Source organism: Grampus griseus (genome assembly GCF_964374135.1).
Source record: "Grampus griseus genome assembly, chromosome: X".
Taxonomy (NCBI): Eukaryota; Metazoa; Chordata; class Mammalia; order Artiodactyla; family Delphinidae; genus Grampus; species Grampus griseus.
Genome location: NC_138999.1, coordinates 93,534,842 through 93,554,821, shown reverse-complemented (window position 1 = coordinate 93,554,821; position 19,980 = coordinate 93,534,842). Strand labels below are relative to the sequence as shown.

The following is a 19,980-nucleotide window of genomic DNA, read 5'->3' as shown; positions in this document are numbered from 1 at the left end:
TACTAACAATTACTTTTGACACTCCTCACATCTGAACTTGTCACACAAGTGTGTCATGATGCTACTTGTAGGATTTCCGGATAAAATATAAGATGCCCAGTTAAATTTGAATTACAGGTAAACAACAAATAGATTTTTAGTGTAAGTATGTCCCAAATATTGCATGGAACATATTTATGCTAATTTGGGACATACTTGTAAGACAATATGCTAATTGGCATATACTTACTGTTTTTCTGAAATTCAAATTTAACTCAGCATCCTGGATTTTTATTTGTTAAAACTGGCTACCCTAACTACATGTGAACTGTGTGACCTCTGGTCCTCAGGCCCCTTCCAGCTTTAAAGCTCAAAGATTCCTCACTTTCTCCCAGTCTCTTTCTCACATATTTTTCTCATATATCCTTCAGAAATGCTGTTCTACGAACATGATGGACAAGATTTAGTTTTTCTGTTTGTGTGTCTTAAACATTTGCTTGGTGAATTCACTTTAAGGTCTAGCTGGACAGTACATCCCCTCAGGCCCTGGTTCATTCTGGCTGGCTAGGGCTTTTCCAAGTGAAATCCAAAATGCTTGTTCCTCTCACCACCCCCTGAGCCCATCTGTTGCGTTTGTGTACGTGTGTGAACACAGTTGGACAGACGGAGGGAAATGCCTTTCTGAACTACTCATCAATGTCTGGTGTGAGCTTCATCCTTAAAATAAAGTGTGGGTGACAAGTCTCACCTTGTAGGGAGCCAGCTCGTACAGATCCATTCCTTCTCTTCCCAGAGCCTTTCATTCATAAACTCATAGGGAACTGTTCTTAAAAGGCAAATGCACATTAAACATGGGAGAAGACTAAGGTTGGTTTAGCGTGTGTGTGTGTGTGTGTGTGTGTGTGTGTGTGTGTGTGTGTGTGTGTAAATTTCAATGAATAGGTTTTGCTTTGGAATTGCTCAACGTAAAGCCAGACTCTCTGTATTATTATCACAAAGTACAGAAACCTAGGATGATGCTACAGGGGGCCAGGCTTAATGGAAGGGCACTAAGATTTTGAGTCAAACTTGGGTCTGAATTTGTGCCACTCCCTAGCTATATGACCTTGAGTAGGCAAACTAGTAAACCCCTTCAAGCTTCAGTTTTCTCATCTGTGAAATGATGGTGGTAATAGTGCCTACCACACAGTGCAGTTGGGACAGTTCTGTGATACAGCAAAAGTGAAGTACTTAGCCAGGCACATAGCAGATGCTCCATGAGTGGTACCCATTATTATGAATGTGGCCCCAGGACTAGTTCTGATACAGCCAAAGAGGCCTCTCTCGGTTTTTGGACCCTGAGGCAACCAGCAGGGAATGAAGATTTTAAAAGGGCACCTCAGCATCTTGTATTATTTTTCATTTTAGAAGTTTACCTGTGCACTGAAAAGAAAGGCCCTGTCTTTGAGTCTTCACTACTGCCAAGTAATACCAACTCTGAGACTCAGGTTTAAACTTTTTTTTAATCTGGAAAATTTATATATAAATGTTCCTTGTTTCAAAAGTAGTTGTGAGAATTATATCTATAGGATGGTTGTTTAGAAAGTGTACAAACAATGTAAGTTATGGTAAAGTCAGTAAACCCATCTTGATAAAAAGAGCAAAAGAATAAACAGACACCTCCCAGGGCTTCCCTGGTGGCGCAGTGGTTGAGAGTCCGCCTGCCGATGCAGGGGACGCAGGTTCGTGCCCCGGTCTGGAAGGATCCCACATGCTGCGGAGCAGCTGGGCCCGTGAGCCATGGTCGCTGGGCCTGCGCGTCCGGAGCCTGTGCTCCGCAGCGGGAGAGGCCACAGCAGTGAGAGGCCCGTGTACCGCAAAAATAAATAAATAAATAAATAAATAAATAAATAAATAAATAAATAAATAAATAAATAAAAAGACACCTCCCAACACCCATCTTTCTTTTCCTGACTTCCCAATTTCAAGCTGATTCCTGGAATTGGTGGCAGTGGGTTTAGTGGGGAAAAAAAAAAAAGGCAGAGAGTGAGGATAGCTGGTTTCTTATCCCAACTCTGATACTTAACTTCCTATGGTGAGGAAGTCACTAACAGCTGAGCCTTCATTTCCTCATCTTTAAAATGCAAATCAGTCATCCAGTGATCACCTAGTAGGCAGGCACAGTACTAGATAATTCCAGCTAACATATATTGAGCATACTATATGTGGCAAGCACTTTGCTAGGGGCATTACCTTTAACCTCCCAAAACCCAATGAGCTAAAATATTATTATCCCTATTTTATAGTTGAGGAAATTGAGGCTTAGAGGGTTTAAACTGATTTGCTTTATAGTGAACAAACCAACATTACCTCAGAGGAACTTACTGTCTAGGGGGATAGGTGAAGATGTAAAGAAAGCATTGTAATATTGTGTATGTGTGTATGTCGCTGCATATACCTGTACCTCTAAAACACCTATGTCATTTTGTGGTAGAGAATCAAATGAGATTTGGTGTGAAAGGTGTTTTGAAGAAATCTGACAGTGTAAAAATAGAGCTTTACCATGAGTTATTCACCGTTTCAGAGAATCACTGCACTAATAGCAGCTCCATCTGTGGTACTTGAGTCAGCAATACCACATTCCAGAATCATTCTGCTTCAGCAGACTGTAGCATTCCTGGTGATTCTGCATCAAGCTGCTAGCCTCTGATGACTTCATTACATCTTCTTTTTTTTGATTAATTAACTTATTTATTTTATTTATTTTTGGCTGTGTTGGGTCTTCGTTGCTGCACGCGGGCATTCTCTAGTCATTGTGAGCAGGGGCTACTCTTCGTTGTGGTAGTCAGGCTTCTCTTTGCGGTGGCTTCTCTTGTTGCAGAGCACGGGCTCTAGGTGCGCAGGCTTCAGTAGTTGTTGCATGCGGGCTCAGTAGTTGTGGCTCATGGACTCTAGAGCCCAGGCTCAGTAGTCGTGGCACATGCACGCGCCATGCATGCATGCTCCACGGCATATGGGATCTTCCCGGACCAGGGCTCCAACCCGTGTCCCCTTCATTGGCAGGTGAATTCTTAACCGCTGCACCACCAGCGAAGTCCCTACATCTAATAGAGCCATGTATGAGTATTTACATATTAAAATAGATATTGTTTCATTATGAACTACTTTTGTTTTTTCTTTGCAATACAATTATGGCATAATAAGTGCTTTTTTTTTTTTTTTTTTTGGCCACACTACGGGACTTGCGGGATCTTAGTTCCCCGGATCGAAACCAGGCCCCCTGCAGTGGAAGCACAGAGTCCTAACCACTGGATATGCATTGCAGACATACACATGGAAGGGAGAAAGCATTCCAGGGTGGGAATGACACCAGTGATGTGGCCTGGTTTAGCAACGGTTAGCGTGTCCCCAGACAAGCCAGGATAGGTCAGAGACTTCCTCTGTTCTTGGTCTTGCCATGTTCCCTGGAAGCCACTCCTTTTATCCCTGCCCTCCCCTCGGCCCCCTCCCCCGCCCAGTGTAATTGAAGACTCCTGGGGGAACTGCCAGGACCAGCATTACAGGAAATTGCCTTGTGGCCAGTGGGGCTTCTCTGGTTACTTTCCTCAGTGACAGAAGACAGTGATGGCTTCCTGTCTGTTAGCTGGGTGTCTTTGCCTCCTTGTTATGCCAAGTTCCCAAGAAACCTCAGCTTGTGCTCCTTATATTTTTGTTCAGCTCCTGTTATTGGGATTTTTTCCCCCGTCTTATCCAGCTCCCTGCCTCCAGCCTCCTTGCTCCACGCTAGAGATCTGGAAACTTTTGGTCCATGATGGACAAATTTTATGGGACACCTAAAGGGCATTGTTTCGAATTAGGCCATAGCTCCAAACAGATACCAGTTTGGCAATGCCTGTTGAGTCCTCTCCCTTGAAGGTGATGAATTTATCATCCGGAAACAGACTGGTGTTTTTTCTCCTTACTAATTATACGTGTTCATTGAAGACTGCTTGGAGAATACAGGACTATATGGAAAAGCAATAGAAATTATCCATTATGCTGAGAAATATAGCACTCAACATTAGACAAAGGGGGCACAGCACTGGTGAGGATTAAATTCAATGCTGCTCTGCCTCCCTGTTCTCTATTCCATTCCAGCCCCCAGCTTTCACCTTCCACAGCACCTCTTGATCTCACCCTTATGAAAACTTGCCTGTCCTGTATACCATAAAGTGGAGGGCAAACTGGAAACTGTACAAAAGCACTTACCATGTCAAAGGCATATAAGAGAGATAAAATATCTTTCATATCAAGAAGGTGTTTGGAATCTAAAATAGCAATATTTTGTCATAGCTCTGCCATCACTACCTTATTACCGAGGTGTTGTGGTGATAAAGGGTTGTGGGAATGTCTAAAGAGATAAGAGACCATCTGAGAAATTCACAGTGCTCCCTGGGAATTAGGAAAAGGTTCACAGTACAAAGAGGCAAGAATGATTAAGTGTGAGGCTGGCTCATAAATATGCCTTTCTCTTTTGAACAAAACAGCCAACATTAAACAAAAAAGTTGGATGATACTAAATCCATCCCAGAGATAAAGTTCTTATTACAGATAATAGTTAGAATTTATGTGTTGCTTTTTTCCCAAGGTGGGTAGGGTCAGAATGGCAGTTTCCTCATTTTTGAGTCTGCATTGAGACAGAAGACTTAGAAAACACTAAGGCATAAGGGTTAAGGTCAAGGCTTGGGAGTTAGACCTGTGTTCAAATCCCAGCTCCGTGAGGTCATCAAGCGTTTTTCACATGCCATCCACTGTTTTAGACATTGGGGTTGCAGTGTTGGACAGCACAGATAAGGTCCCTACTTACATGGAGCTTACATTCTAACGGGGGGGGGGGAGACAGAATGTTTAATGTTGAAAAGGTAACAGTGCTATGATTGGAAGTAACTGGGGGCTACTTTAGGTTGAGTGGTCAGGAAAGGCCTCTCTGAGAATAGACAATTGAACTGAGACTAGGGTGATAAAAAGAGGCCAGTGATCAAAAACATCTAGGGGAAGAGCATTCCAGGCAGAAGTAACAGCTGGGGCAAAGGCCCTGAGGCAGGAACAGGCTTAAGTGTTTAAAGAATAGCATGAATACCAGTGTGATTGAAGCAGAGTGAGCCAGGGAGAGAGTGAGGAGAACAGGTTGGAGAGGGTCAGCACATGTCAGGTCATGCGGGGGACTTTGGAGAAGTTCACCTTGTTATAATCATCATCATAAAACAGAGAAGGTGGGAGTTCCCTGGCAGTCCAGGGATTAAGATTTGGCGCTTTCATTGCCGGGGTCCTGGTTCGTTCCCTGGCTGGGGAACTAGGATCCTGCAGGCCACGCAGCGCGGTCCCCCCCCCCAAAAAAAAGCAGAGAAGGGAAAAGGAAGTTGGATTGGAGAGTTTAGGGAATAGTGTTCAGTATCACCTGAGAAACTTGGATCTGACTAACTGGGCACAGGGGTTTGAATGCTGTGCTGAAAGTGGGACCCTGAGGAGAACAATTCTGAGGGCAGAGTACAGGGTGGCTATTTTCATCTATCATTACATTTCTGGCACTTGAATTTCTCTCAGGTTCTCTGCTACAGTTGCTGCTTTCTCAATGAGTGCAAATATATAAGTCCAGCGGGGCTTAGGGATACAGCTAGAGTCTATTTCCAGCCCCATGTAAAGAAATGCTGTTGTATTTTGTGGCTGGAATTTCTACCTATGTGGGGAGATGTCACAGTTCCCCAACCAGCTACCAAGCTGGCTATATAGTGAGGTATAGACCTGACCTAAAAGGGTGCTAGCTTAAGATGGCTTTTTATTTCATGGGACTCATGACACCGCCAAGCTGCTCTGATTTATTTCGTTAGGACGAGTGTGGCTAAGGGGTATGCTTCCTGGGCAGCATTGCTTCTTGCTTCACATGGTTCACTTTTTTCTTTTTTTCTTGTTTTTAATAGGGAGAGAAGAAGCCCTATGGAAAGCCATGTGGAGGCCAAGACTGCATTGGGGGCTGTAAATGCTCTCCTGAGAAAGGAGCCCGAGTAAGTTGCTTCCTTCATTGTTGAAAGACAGATAGTCACAGGAGCCGATATCTGAAGTGTGTGTGTTTTCTTTAGAATTAAACTGCTTAGAATTTTCTCTTATGACCTCATGGAACAAGCAAAGTGATGAAGACCAGCTGGAAGGAGCTTTGCTGACTAATGATAGGCAGAACTAGATTAGTCAAAGTCTCTGACGGACCGGGAAGAGGTTTCTTTCATTGACTCAATAGCGAAGTTTCCTCAAAGTTTCATCTGGGGTATTTCCAAAAGGCAATTAAGTTGTGCAGAACCAGATTATGACATGTTTGTAGATGCACATCAATTTTCATAGCTCATTTACAGATAGGCTCTTCCCTACCACTCTGGGGGACAAGTGGTCCAATCGTTATCTACAGACTAGGGATGTGCTTCATCCAAAATCAAGGGTAGCCATAAAGTCCAGAAATATAGGTGACTATACATAAAGAATGATTTATAGATATTATATTAAGGCATAGGACACGTTTCAAAACATTAAGTGATTTATTCAATGTATTGTCCTTTAATAGCCATGACCAGTTCAAATTGTTGTGCAAATTGCAATGAACACAGTGCCTTGATACAGCATTTCTATCAATCCTCGTATATGCATATGTGATGTGTTGCCCCAGATGATTTGTATTTTTGATTTGCACTGAAGAAACCTGCATCTTTAGTATAACTCAGCAAAAGTATTCAAGGGGGGGGATCAATCCATAAAAAAAATAAAATCCTATCTGCGTTTTCAAAATTTATGGCCACCCTGTAGAATTGAGATCTTCCGACTTGCAGCATTGTATTTACACTCTCATCACATTCAAACCAGCCTAAGAGCTTACATTGTCAAAGGAAGGTAGCATAAATAGGTCAACCAAACCCTTAAAAACATAGCCGAACAGGGAACAGAGTGACCACTCTACCTCCTCTTTCATTATTTTCCATTTGCAGTACAGTGAAATGTCAAACTATGCCAGAATTTGAAGGAAAAGTATAAAAAGCCATCTCTTCATCAAAAGGGACCAGACATATTATACATTAAAGGCAGAGACTTAGGGAATCATAAAATATTAGAAAGCGAAGGTATCTTTGTGAGCTTCTCGTCTTATCCACAGATGGTAGAGGAAACAGTCTCTGAAAAGGAAAATGACTTCCCAGGTCACACAGCAGATTGATGACAGATTCAGGCTATTACCTGGGTCTTTTGATTTCTCGCCTATTTACTTTACCCACTGCTGTCTCCCAGGGAAGTCGTGTTCACTACAGCCAGCGAGGCCCACGTTCTTCCTCTGATCTATATCTAGGCAACACTTTAGAAAAAAAATAATTCTACAACAAATATATGAATATGTTCTTAAACAACAGCAAGCAACACAGACAATGCAAAAGTCTCCCTTGATGTTCTCTCGGTCCCACTATTGTCTTTCTGGTCTTTTTCTGTGCATGATCAAAGATAGGTATGAATATGTATAACAATAGTTTCATTTTCTGGGTTTTTTTTCCCAAACTATAATCATAAGTATACTATGCCGTTTTGGGTTGGTTTGTTTGGTCACATAATATGTCCTTAAGATCTTTTCCTCCACCCCAAAGTTTAATCTAGCCATTTGCCTTTTGATGAACACATAGTTTGTTTCCAAATTTTTGCTATTTTGAAAAATGGAAGTGCTACAGTAGAAATCCTTGAACAGTCGTCCTTGTACTCATTTCTAGTGTTGACGCTAAGGATACGAATTACCAGATGTAAGGGTAATGGGCACTTTTAATTTTAAAAGCCAATGACCAATTACCCCACAGAGTATCTATTCAAATTTATTTACGTCAGCATTGTTGTACAAGAGTGCCCATGTTTCTATACCCTTGCCATCACTTGATATTTTTGTTAATATGGGTGAAAATCATCTCAATTCCCAGACTACATGTAAGTTTAAGCATCTTTTCACGTATTCATTGCAGGTTTGTATTTCCTCCGTGAATTTCCTGGACATATCCTCTCCCCACTTTCCTAAGGGGTGATTCTTATTGATTTACTTCACCCCTGCAAAGATACAGCAAGTAAAAATGGCCCAAGTGGAAGCAGATGAGATTTGAAGTTTGACACAAAAGGGCATTTCCTGATGGAGCATGAGAGACCCAGCAGCCAGGGAACTGAGAAACAACTCTGAACTGTTTGTGGGGCTGGGGAGCCTTTAAAACTAGAAATTCTTGTATATTCTGAACAGAGGTCAGTCCTACACCAGGCAAACATGCCTACGATGACCTCATTGTTTCACCCCTGGCTGAGATTTTGATCTTTGAAGATAGAAGGCGGTAGATTTCCTCTGTGAGGAGCTCTCATTTGGATTCCAAACATCTGGAGCCCTAATCTGGCTTCTCCTTTGAAAACATGAGTGGTTGAAGGGTCGTGGGATGGAGAAAAATAGAATATCACCGCACAGATTTTTTTCGTCAATATTTAAAAAACTCGGTGTCCACACAGTCAGATATGCTCCTAAAACTTTATTTGTGAAGCCTGAAGTTTCTGGGAACGCTTGTCAAGGTTAGTGAACCAGACCAAGCTGTATTTCATGAGTCAAGAGCAGGAATGTCCTATTTCCCAAGTAGATCAGGAGGCCGGTGCACATGGGGCCGATCCTGTGCACACGGATGCTTGAAGCTGCCCACGCAGCCAGGTCCTTTTTACTCATCTTCCCTACCCTCTCGCGTTCCCAGGGCCAAGCAGGATTGTTTAAACTGGACCCAGCACTGTTGACCCTGCAGGGCAGCCCCTCAGTACCCCTTTTGTGCAGATGTCAGAAAGATTTGAGACTGTTTTCCTTAGCTGAGAAGAGGGCCCCTTTTGGATTTCAAGCTGTTCTCTCCAGCTCTGCGAGCTGGGAGGGGAACGGAACGTTGGTTCACCCCTGAGATATGCTGCAGCCCTTTGCAGGGCCTGCCTCCTGCCTTGGGGAGACATCAAGCACGTAGCTTGCTGGGCAGTGTGTATTTTTCCTTTGCCAAAGGCCTCTTGAACTGATTAAGACATTTACACAACACCTAGCACTCCTGCGCAACTGTGATCCAACCCTTTTGGGCTTTAAGCCATCTCAAACTGATTTCTCGAAGGCATGCCATGCCTGGTAAAAAGCCCTTGCCTAGCGTTGCTGCACTGCTCTGTGCTTTCCAAAGCATCTTTTCCCAGGGTCTGTATCATTATCTGTATGCAACAAATATACTGATAAGTGATTTGCCCAAGGTCACTAGCCTGTCAGCGGCTAAACCTTATTTAGCCTACTTCAGGAGAATGGCAACTTTAAAAAATGACACGCCTAGTAATGTTAAATAAAGGTGTTTCTCCCCCGCCCCTGGACATTTAAATTTGGATTTAATGTTTGACTTCAAGCTTTCTTTCTTGCGGGTAAGTGTTGTTATCTGGAAAAACCATTCTTTTGAGTTGTTCTCTTCCCTGGTTATTTTTTTTTCTTCTGCCATTGGATTGATCAAATCGTTGTAGCTTGACATTTCCATCCCTTGCTCTCTTTTCCCTACTGGATTTGAAAGCTGTCTCTGCATTACCGGCGGGTGTCTGTCTGAGTTGGGAGCAGGCGGGACTGTTTGTTTTGTTCTGAGTCTACTATTCCTTAATAGCGTTTCAGAGTTTTCCCTGTTTTAAGTGTTCTGGTGTTTACATAAAGCATGGAGAGCTCCTGATTAGCCATGCCATCTAAGGGTGCATTATCACAGAGAATCCCAAACCACAGGGAATGTTTGGATTCCCCACCTAGGTAAGGGCTGTTGGCCCCTGTTTTATGGCTGTCCTAGCTAGAGAGTTTATGAGACTAGCCTGAGTTTCACGAGAAGCAGCCCAGGGTTCTTAATTCCTTATCTCCTGCATCCTGCTGCTTCTCTGTCACAAAGTGTGTTTCCCATGAATTCCAGAGCCCAGATGCATTCACCACCAGCCCTTCAATTTACTCTCCTCCTGCAAACAGCTGGCATTCCCTGTGTCAGCTGACTGGCGCCATGGCTACCGAGAGTACCCAGAGGTGGTTCCATTTTCTCCTGAATTAGGCAATTCCGGTAAAACATCTTTCTGTTCTCTCTGGGTGCCCTGGCCAGCCACTGTCCTTAGCCTCTCCAGTTCCAAAGCGAAAGCTCATAATGCGCATGACCTCCTTGGGTGGCCGGGCCTTGCTCCAGCTGCCTGCGGATCAGGCGTCTTGCCCCTCTGAAGGCTGGCCTCACTGCTAACGCTGGTCTCCACTAACCTTCCTGTTGCCAAAAACAATGGACATTTTTCATTCTTATCTTCTTTGACTTTGCTGCACGAGACGCCCCCTTGTTTCCTGCAACTCTCGGTTCCCTTGGATTTCATCGTGCTCTTCTCTCCTGGTTCTTTCCTATTCTGATTGGGACTCCCCAGCGTTCTATCCTCATCCTACTTCTCTTCTCACTGTAGGCCTCTCCCAGGGTGGTTTCATATATTCCAGAGATCTCAGCTACCACCCATACGATGATAGATATTCAGTGTCTATCTCTAGTTCAGACCTTTCTCTGTAGCTTCGGATCAGCATTATCAGTTTCTCGCTGGATATCTCTGCTTGGAGTTTCACTGGCACCACAAACATGTATCACACAGAATTCAACCAGCAACTCCCACCAGACATGTTCCTTCCTAAGTCCTACCTATGTCTTCCCCATCTCAGCCCCACCAAGCACTCCATTGCTCAAGCCAGAAACCCAGGAGTCATTCTTGTCTTCTCTTGCTTTTCTCCACCTCCAATTCGTCATCAAATCCCATCTATTTATCTTCTTAAATTGAGCTCAAATCCATCCACTTTTCTCCATACCAATTTTTCTCCAATCCAGGCCTGTATAATCTCTTACCTGAATTGCCGTAATAGCCTCCAGACTGGTCTCTCAACCCCCAGTCCCACTATTTACTGTCCACTTGCCACCCTGCTGTCATCATCTTTCCAAAACATAAATATGATCACAAAACTCTTGCTTAAAATCTCTCAATGGCTCCCCGTAGATCTCACAATAAAATCTTAACTCTAGCAGGCTTACAAAGTCCTCCATGACAGGGCCCTTGACTACCTCTCCAACATTACCTCTCATCACTAGGAGCCTCCCTCTTTGGAAAAAGAAACAAAACAAAACCCTACACATAAACCGAACTATTTATAGTTCACAGAACCTGCTATGTTATTTACTACATTCCAGGTTTTATACCTGCTACTCCCTTTACATGTACTTCCACTTTATATGTACTTCCACTGGCTCTACCCTTTTTCTGCTGACTTGCCTCTCTTTACCCATCCTTTAAAACTGAACACAGACTTCACCTCCTCAGAAGCTTTCCATGATCGAAGGTTATCTACTCTTCTCATCCTTCTTCTCATGCCGAACTACAGCAATCTAATGACTTGTCTGATCTCCACTATCTTATGAATTCCTAAAGGGCAGAGATTTGGTCTCCTTAGACTCTGCAGGGGCAGTAGGCAGTACAGATTGTTTCATGAAGGACTGACCAACCAACCAACCAATTTGGTTGGGTATGGTTCCAGCCCTGCTCTCCTGGATTAGCTCTTAGGTTGCTGTGAAGCAGATGAGAGTCTCTTGTCTAGAGAGGAATCCATTCTGCTAAAAGAAGGCAAAGAGCCAGGGCAGTCATTGCCATATCTTTTTTTAGGTCTTGTTAGCTGTAAGGATCCCAGCTCTTGCCCACACTCTGGTTCCCATAGCTTGCTTTGGGATTTTGCTCTACCTAACTCCTCTGGGGTTTTGACCTTGAAAACCCTGATTGCTTCTTACTCTGTTTTACTACCAGCAATTCGTTCTCTTTCCAAGATGAGGACATTCATGAATAATCGTGAGTGAAAGATAATCACAACCTTTCTTTTTGACATTGATTTCACCCTCCTCTCCACCAAACCTTTTGCTTAAAGCCTCTTAACCTTATGCAAAGTTGATGGTCTTGAGTTTCCCTTGTTCCTCTTCCTTGTGGGGGGAGAGGAAAAGTGTTTGCACAGGGAAGTAGCCACTGGGTGACAGTAGGGGAGGGAAGTAAAAAAAATCAAAAAGCCCTGTGTATTTTAAATATAGTTGTTTGGGTCAAGGATAATTGATGGTAATGTTAAAAGTTAGTGTCTCTGTCCGGAGTCAAGATGCACTCGTAGCCCAGCAGATGTTTGTGGTTATCTTAATCCTCTCTTTGATTATATTGGGACAGTGTGGGATTTATGGAACATATTATCCGTACTAGTGAGGCAGGCTTCTGTTAAAGAGGAGCAAAGGAGCTGGAGGAGGAGATTAATACGCAGCTGTGGAGTCAAGAGCACTGCTTTAGGTAGCCAGAGACCTCAGTGCCATGCCTGAGCTTTGCCAACTGGATGACATTGGGCTGCTGCTTTCCCCTCTCAGCATCCCAGTTTACCAGTCAAAAGAGTGAGGGGTTTGGGCAGGGTGATCTCAAAGAACCCACCAGCTCTGATGATCGAAGTCAGACCCCGTGCTACTGTACCATGACAGTTCCTTGCCCCTCAAGTGTCTTATCGTGCTTTCTAGTGTGGCAGTGAGATACGGAGGCCATTTTTGACAGTGTTCTACCCTCTGGAATGGTGTCTTGGCAGTTGCCTCAGACGTAAATCACTCGCTGTGGCTTTTTACTGCCGATGCTAGAAGCGCCTAACAGCTGAAGTTGCGCCCCTGCAGGAATGTGCCGTGCTCTCCTCCTTGGCCATCTGGCTGGTGTGATCTGAAGAGAGTCACAGGGATGTTGACTCACCACACACCGCCCCCCAAATACCTTCCCTGCCTGGCCTGCCTGCAGTTCTAGCTTTAGAGACATACTCTTCAGGTTAAGCATGGCCCCATCTTTGCATTGCTTGAATAAATTGCATAGGCCTCTCCTCTGGGGACGAGTCGTGTGTACAAATCTTTAGAGACTGCTCAGTTTCCTTGTCCTGCCCTGCTCATCCATATGTCAGAGACATTGGATATCAAGACATGGGTGAGGATCTTGCCTGCTAATGTGTGACGTAGTCTCTCCTCTCCCAGAATCTGCCTTCATCTTCCCTCCACAGATGTACCCTCCTCTCCTCTCCTCTCCTCTCCTTGTTTTTCTCTGGTCTCTAACTTCCTTCTTTCTCCTTCCCGGCTTCCCTCCCTCCGGCTCTAGCGTTTCTAGCTCTCCATCCCTCATTCTCATTTTCCTCACCCAGTTACTGCTCTCTGCTTTCAGTTGCCTCGGAGTGCTTCCTGTGTCACCAGTCCCTGTTTTCTGTCCTCTATGAGCAGGTGTGAAATGATAGCAGCAGGAGATCGGAAAGAGTGGCTGAGATGTACTTACAGAAGCATTGCACTTCTCCAGAGATTCTAAATCTCAAGGCCTGGATCAGTGGTCTCCAAAATTGGTGGGTTTGGGTGGAGGGGGAGGTTGGCACATGCAAATCAGTCCATTGTAAAAATCAGTGTGAAAGGAAATATTACGACTTCTATTTCCATTTAAATTGAAAACATCTAGAAAGAAATTAAGATTTGGATTAAAGCAATGTCATTTATGTAAAGTGCTTAAAACAGTGTATCGTACACCAAGTGCTATCTAAATATTAGCTATTATTAGCACTACTATTAAGCCTTTCAAATATGCAATACACGTATTGTCACTGGCACCCTCTGTTGCATATGCTTTGTAAGGTATTCTGAGGGAAGAATGGGAGCCCACAGGTGGAAGGGTTGACCCTGGAGCCCTTACTTTTTTTTTTTTTCCTCTATGTATACCAGAGGTATTGCTACCTCCTTGGGCCCAGTTAAGCAGATTTACGGATTATATTATCTAACTACATTAACCCTCACAAAATGGACAAGTGTCTTAAGAAGATTCCTGCAAATAAACCATGTATTGAAGATAATACCAATTGCGCTTCCCTGGTGGCGCAGTGGTTGAGAGTCCGCCTGCCGATGCAGGGGACACGGGTTCGTGCCCCGGTCTGGGAGGATCCCACATGCTGCAGAGCGGCTGGGCCCGTGAGCCATGGCCACTGAGCCTGCGTGTCCGGAGCCTGTGCTCCGCAACGGGAGAGGCCACAACAGTGAGAGGCCTGCGTACCGCAAAAAAAAAAAAAAAAAGATAGTACCAATAATGTAAGCACATGAAAATGGCAGCGCTCACACTTCTCTTACTACTTGAATGAGTTTTTCCATCAGCCTCATTGTGAGGTAAAAAGCACAGCAACCTAATCATACCTGACAAGAAGTCAGCAAAAAAGTAATGATGCAAGAATAATCAAGAAGACTAAATGAAATATGGATTTATACCCATTCTCAGTAATGAAAGATCTTTCCCTAAGTGTATATGGTGCCTTGAAATATTAGCTAATAATACAATGAACAAGACATTTGACATGCTATTTATTTCATCTTTAGCTCATCCTTTTACATTTTCTATTTATTGCGTGCATTTCATAATATATGTGTAGGTACATATATATGCAGAGTAGGACATGTATATAATTTATATAATCATTAATAATATAGTGTGTATATATATAAAGTATGCTCTCATTTGTGTGTGTGTGTGTGTGGTACGCGGGCCTCTCACTGCTGTGGCCTCTCCCATTGCGGAGCACAGGCTCCGGACGCGCAGGCTCAGCGGCCATGGCTCACGGGCCCAGCCACTCCGCGGCATGTGGGATCTTCCCGGACCGGGGCACGAACCCGTGTCCCCTGCATCGGCAGGCGGACTCTCAACCACTGCGCCACCAGGGAAGCCCTGCTCTAATTTTCTTTTAACTGAAAAGGGTGTGCAATCAGAAAGACTTGGAAACCACCGGCCTAGACCATACTTAAAATAGATGGGACCCACGAGCAGAGGCAAAAGAACTTGAGATGAGATAATAAATGAGATAAGAAAAAGAATAACTGTCCCCAAATCTCTTGTTCTTTCCCTATCGAACAGCCATGCCACCAACTTTAGAGCCTCACCTTGACAACTTTATATAAAATAAAGCAATGGATATCTCAGGAGCTGGGAGAGGTGAGACAGCAAAGAAATTTAAAAATCATAAAATCTCAAGCCTGGGAGGTTGGATCCAAGCCTCAAGTGGCATATCGTGGTTTCTAAACCATGCGTGTGAATGCTCTTTCCCTCTCTTTAAACGTGAAGACTTTTAGAAGAAGCCATTTCAGAGAGGTTAAGAGACTTTCCCAAGGTCCCTTGCGAGTGGCATAACTGAGATTTGAACCAAGTATTCTATCCCCCTGCTCAGCGTTCTTTCCACCATGTCAAATGGCCTCTTAATTTCATGGCCATAATCAGCTGAGCTCATCTTGATTAGATTGTCGTGAATGGAGGAATACTTGTAGTGGAGAAGAAAAAGATGCCAAGAAGATGTAGACCAGATCTCAGCAAATCAATCGTCCTTTCCCTGCCCCAGTGAGAAGTAAGCCCTGACCATGTGTATAGCATCTGTTTATATCCTTGTCTGGGTTTTAAAATGTTTTCCTAATATCCCTGTCTTTTAAAAGTCACAGGAACTGAAATCCGTGCATAAGGAAAGCCTGGTTTTCATCTGTGATTACACAGATGAAAGTTTTGTGAGGTGTCACATCAGTTTTTGCAGCTCTGATACAGGTCTGTCCCTTTATGTAGGCCACTCGCTGTATGGAAGTTCTCTGCAATGGAGTTAGAAATGTGTGGAGATGGAACTACCAAGTATATGTCAAGGAAATAATATGGTGTCTGTTCTGAGAAGACTTGCATTAATGGAAGTCTTCCAAGAATGTTGAACAAAATTAATTGCATGGCATCTCTCTTAAGCTATAGAAGTCGATGGGAAAAAATGTGCATTGCTTTGCAGAAATTTACCTCACTGTCGTCTTTTCAAAAGAGCTTTGATTTTAACACATAAGGCAAATGGCCAATTATTTAGTGACCACCTTTACTTATAGAGGTAGAGGTCCTAGACTATGTTCTGCATTTTGTTTTTCTCATTGTGTTGCATCAGGTTCAAACCCACTACACAAACATTTAAGGAAACACTCTGGGGGGGGCGTGCAGGCACTCCGGAGAATGCAGACATATCACAAGCACCAGAGTTAGGGAGACTACACACATACACACATACACACACACACACACACCACAGCCAGCAGCAGCCCTTAACTACACAGCACTACATCATCTGATTGGAAGTCTGAGTGCCAGAGAGCACAAGTCCTCAAAAGGAGGTATTGGTATAGACTGGAGTGATTAAACAAACTATTTTTTAAAATATTATGACAAAAATGTTTCTTTAGGAAGATTAATTTGATGGGGGCTGTACAGAGTGGATTAGAGTGAGAGACATGATAGGTGGATAGAATGCTCTCTATTTTTAGAGGTTAAGTGGCATGTCCAAAATCCCCTAGCACAGCAGAATGGAAACTTTGCATTTTCTGCTGCTCAGATTCTGTCTTTCTTAAATGATTCTCTCCAACCTTGAACACACGCAGAGATGCATACACATTCAAACAGTGATTTGACGATGAAGGCTCGTCTTCATTGAAGGTATCACCTTTTTGTTTTTTATGAACTGAACGATGGTACTAGTTCCTTTCCACCACATTCCTCTAACTCCTTGGAAACCAGTATCCCCATTGGTTAGTCTCTACTGATCCCAACTGAGGAAAACTCATCCCCAAACCAAGTGGAATCAGCAGCACTGAAGTGACCTTATTTTGATTACAGAGAGGACAGTAAGGTGCTTCTCTCCATCACATGCTAAAAGCTCCTACAGTTACTACAATGCCCAGTGAGAAAGGCCACCTCAGTGGGTTCTGAAAGAGCATCTGTTTCCTACTTGATGCATTTTGTTGTGGGAGTTATGAGTGAAAGGTGGGGTTTGAGGAATCATGAAAGAAGGAAGGCACTGGTTCACATAAGACAGATCTTAAAGCTTGATCAGCGGAGAAATCTACAGAATACCTTAGAATGGTTCCCTTATCCTGGTCCTACCAGCTAGGACCTTAGCAGGCTCTGTGGACTTAACTAAGCACTCGGCTTTGCTATGACAGCTTTTACAGTTTTTACAAGGTTAGTTTTACTCCTTAATTTTTGAAAACCCAGAGGAAACAAGGTTCGTTCCTTTAGACCCCAGGAAGATTAATGTATATGTTTGGTTATCAGCCATATCAAAGAAACCATGGTCTCTGGCCCTGTACATGTCTTTTCTAGTTCAAGTAATTGGAGCAACTTGGCATTCCACTGCTTTGGTTGGGTTCCTTCTTGGGGTTGACACCAGTCAGTGGTTGCTGCCCCCTTCACATGTTGCTGCGGGAATGCCAGTAAAGCTCTGAGCAAAGCAGGGAGCTGTGGAGAAACAGGCTGTGAGGCCCTGAATGGAATGAGGGGTAACCAGGGTTCAGGAGCCAGGTTTCCCCAGAGAGAGACAAAAAGAAAGCAAACAAAAGGAAGAGACAGGTCTAAACAGGCTCCCCAGACAGGGCCCCTGTGCTGTAAGAACAGAGCCTTAAACTTCACAAAGCTCAGGAAGGGAGGGGAGCCAGGGGTTAAACACAGCCTTTGCAATTCAGTTGAAGAATGATTAACTGAGCACACACAGAAAAGCCACACGTGTCCATATAGAGCAACATTTGTTATTCTTAAAACCAGCGCAGACACTCCATGAATTTAAAAACGTACCTAAAGCTGTACATCCACAGAGATATTAGTATTGATCCCCAGAAACCCCAAGGGTACCACCCCTCAGAAACAGACTCAGAGAGGCTCAGCAGCGCAGAAATACCGGGAGTCCCACCATGCCTAACAGAGGGCTGGTTTTTGAGGCATGTGACAGAGCTTAATGCCTGATGAATCCAGTCCCGGCACCTGGGGCCAAGGTTCCAATGACTGGCACCGGAGTAAGACACACGAATCTCTCTTTGAGTTTACCTTCCAAATCAGGCCCAAGCCTGGCTATAGCTAAGAGCAGGATGGAAGCCAGTCTCCTCCGGCCCGTGTGAAATGAGGGGCCGGGCTTGAAGGCCTCCCAGGTCCCTTGGAGGAAGCAGAGCAGGCGCTGTAGCAGAGCCCCTGCCCCCTCGTCTCCCCCAGGCTCCTCAACAGCCTAATGACAAGCCGCCCCCAGGCCCCAGTGTCCCAGATCCCTGAGGGGAAGCTCATCGCCCGCCCGCCTGCCCGGGAGTGGCACGGGCTCCTCGCGGGGTCCCCAGAAGCCCCCACTCCCCGAGGGCCCCGAGCCAGCACCCACTCCCACACCCAGTCCGCCCCCGGCGCCCGGAGGCCGGGTCTCCCAGGGGGCCGCTCAGCTCGCTTCGCAAGGCTGCCTCCCAGGGGAGGAGGACCGGCCGGGAGGAGACACACAACTTCCTCCGCAGCCAGAGGGGGAGGCCCGGGGCGGCCCTGAACCACCGACCCGCCGACCCACCGCGTTCACGGCCCAAACCGAGGGGCCGCCGGCCCTTAGCCATGGAGAAGCCAGTCGGGAAGAAGCAAACACGGAAACAAACACAACCTGGGAACTGTGGACCAGCTTCCAAACTGAAAGTCCTCAAATATACCTTGGCCGCCCCCTCGCAAAAAAAGCATTTGCCTCATGAGAAAACCTAGGCACTTAGACTGCAGGATGGCAGAGCCAGAGCACCTCGGGGGATCATGTCGTCCAACCGTTTCATCTTACGTATGGGGTCCATAGTGTGGAAGAGACTTAAGCTCCAAGGAGTTTTCCTTGATTATGAAGGCCAGGGGTGTGTGTACTGAACCATGGAACTTGTGAGCAGGAATGCCCTTAACCCAGTGACCAGATATTCTTCCCACTTCCCAGGGATTCACAGGTACGCAGAACAGGGTAGGGGAAATTTCCCATTTTGGTAGTACAAGAAAGTACAGTGGTTGAGAGCACAGGTTTTGGAGGCAGATAAGCCCATCTTTTAAGACCTGGCTTTATCAATTACTAGATGTGTGGTCCTTACCCAGTGATTCACAACCAGGGGCAGTCTTGCCCCCCAGGGAACATTTGGCCAGGTACGGAAACATTTTTGGTCACCATTATTGGTGGGGTGCTACTGGCATCTAATCAGTAGAGGACGGGGATGCTGGTAAACATCCTACAATGCACAGGACAGTCCCTCACAACATGGAATTATCTGGTCCAACATGTCAAGAGTGTCAAGGTTGAGAAATCCTGTGTTAGGCAAATGACTTAACCATTCTAAGCTTTAGTTTCTTCATCGGTGACCTGGAGTAATAGTACCTATCTCACAGGGTTGTTATAATATATAGACTAAAACATATAAAGCCATTAGCATAGTGTCTGGCACAAAGTAAGTGCTCTACTAATTATTAGCTATTAGTTCCCCAAACCCTCCATTAACTCCACCTTCTCTTATAGCTACTGCCCTGTATCTCTGTTCCTCTTACAGCATAACTCATTGAAATAGTTGTTTATACTCAAAATCTCTACTTTTCACATTCTCTCTCGAACCTACTCTAATCAGGCTTTCTTTGCCACCACTCCTTTCTTATAAATGTCACCCGTGACATCCACTTTGTTAATTGCAACGACCGTGTCTCAGTCTTCATCTTACTTGACCTGCCATCAGCATTTGAAATGGCTTTTCACTCCCTCTTTCTTGAAAAACTTTCTTTGCTTGGCTTCCAGGACACCACTCCTTTGATTCTCCTCCTACCTCAATGTAGAAAGCTTTGCTCCAAGAGGAGGAGGACTTGGTCTGGTTTGTTTTGTTTTGTTGAATGAATAAAGTAATGAATAATATTTATTTTAAGGATTAAATGAGATCATGTATGTAAAGTGATTAGCACACATCAAGCACTTAACAACCGGTCACTGTTACCAGTACTACTACAACTATTACCACTGATGTTATTGCTATTATTATCCTTCTCCCCTACTGGGCTATGAGCCTCGAGCACGGATTAACGTTTAGCTTTATTCAATAGCAGGGTATATATCCAAATCTGGGT

The 19,980-nt window shown here is 44.5% G+C and overlaps 1 protein-coding gene across 1 annotated transcript in view; it reads left to right on the top strand.

The window, feature by feature from the left end:
- Nucleotides 1–19,980, top strand: part of COL4A6 (collagen type IV alpha 6 chain) — a gene marked incomplete at both ends in the record, with an annotated part of 281,869 nt that overhangs the window by 118,677 nt on the left and 143,212 nt on the right. Inside the window, one exon of the mRNA XM_082646879.1 lies at nucleotides 5,916–5,999. Coding sequence (XP_082503005.1) covers nucleotides 5,916–5,999 — 84 coding nt within the window. The remainder of the gene's footprint in view (nucleotides 1–5,915; nucleotides 6,000–19,980) is intronic.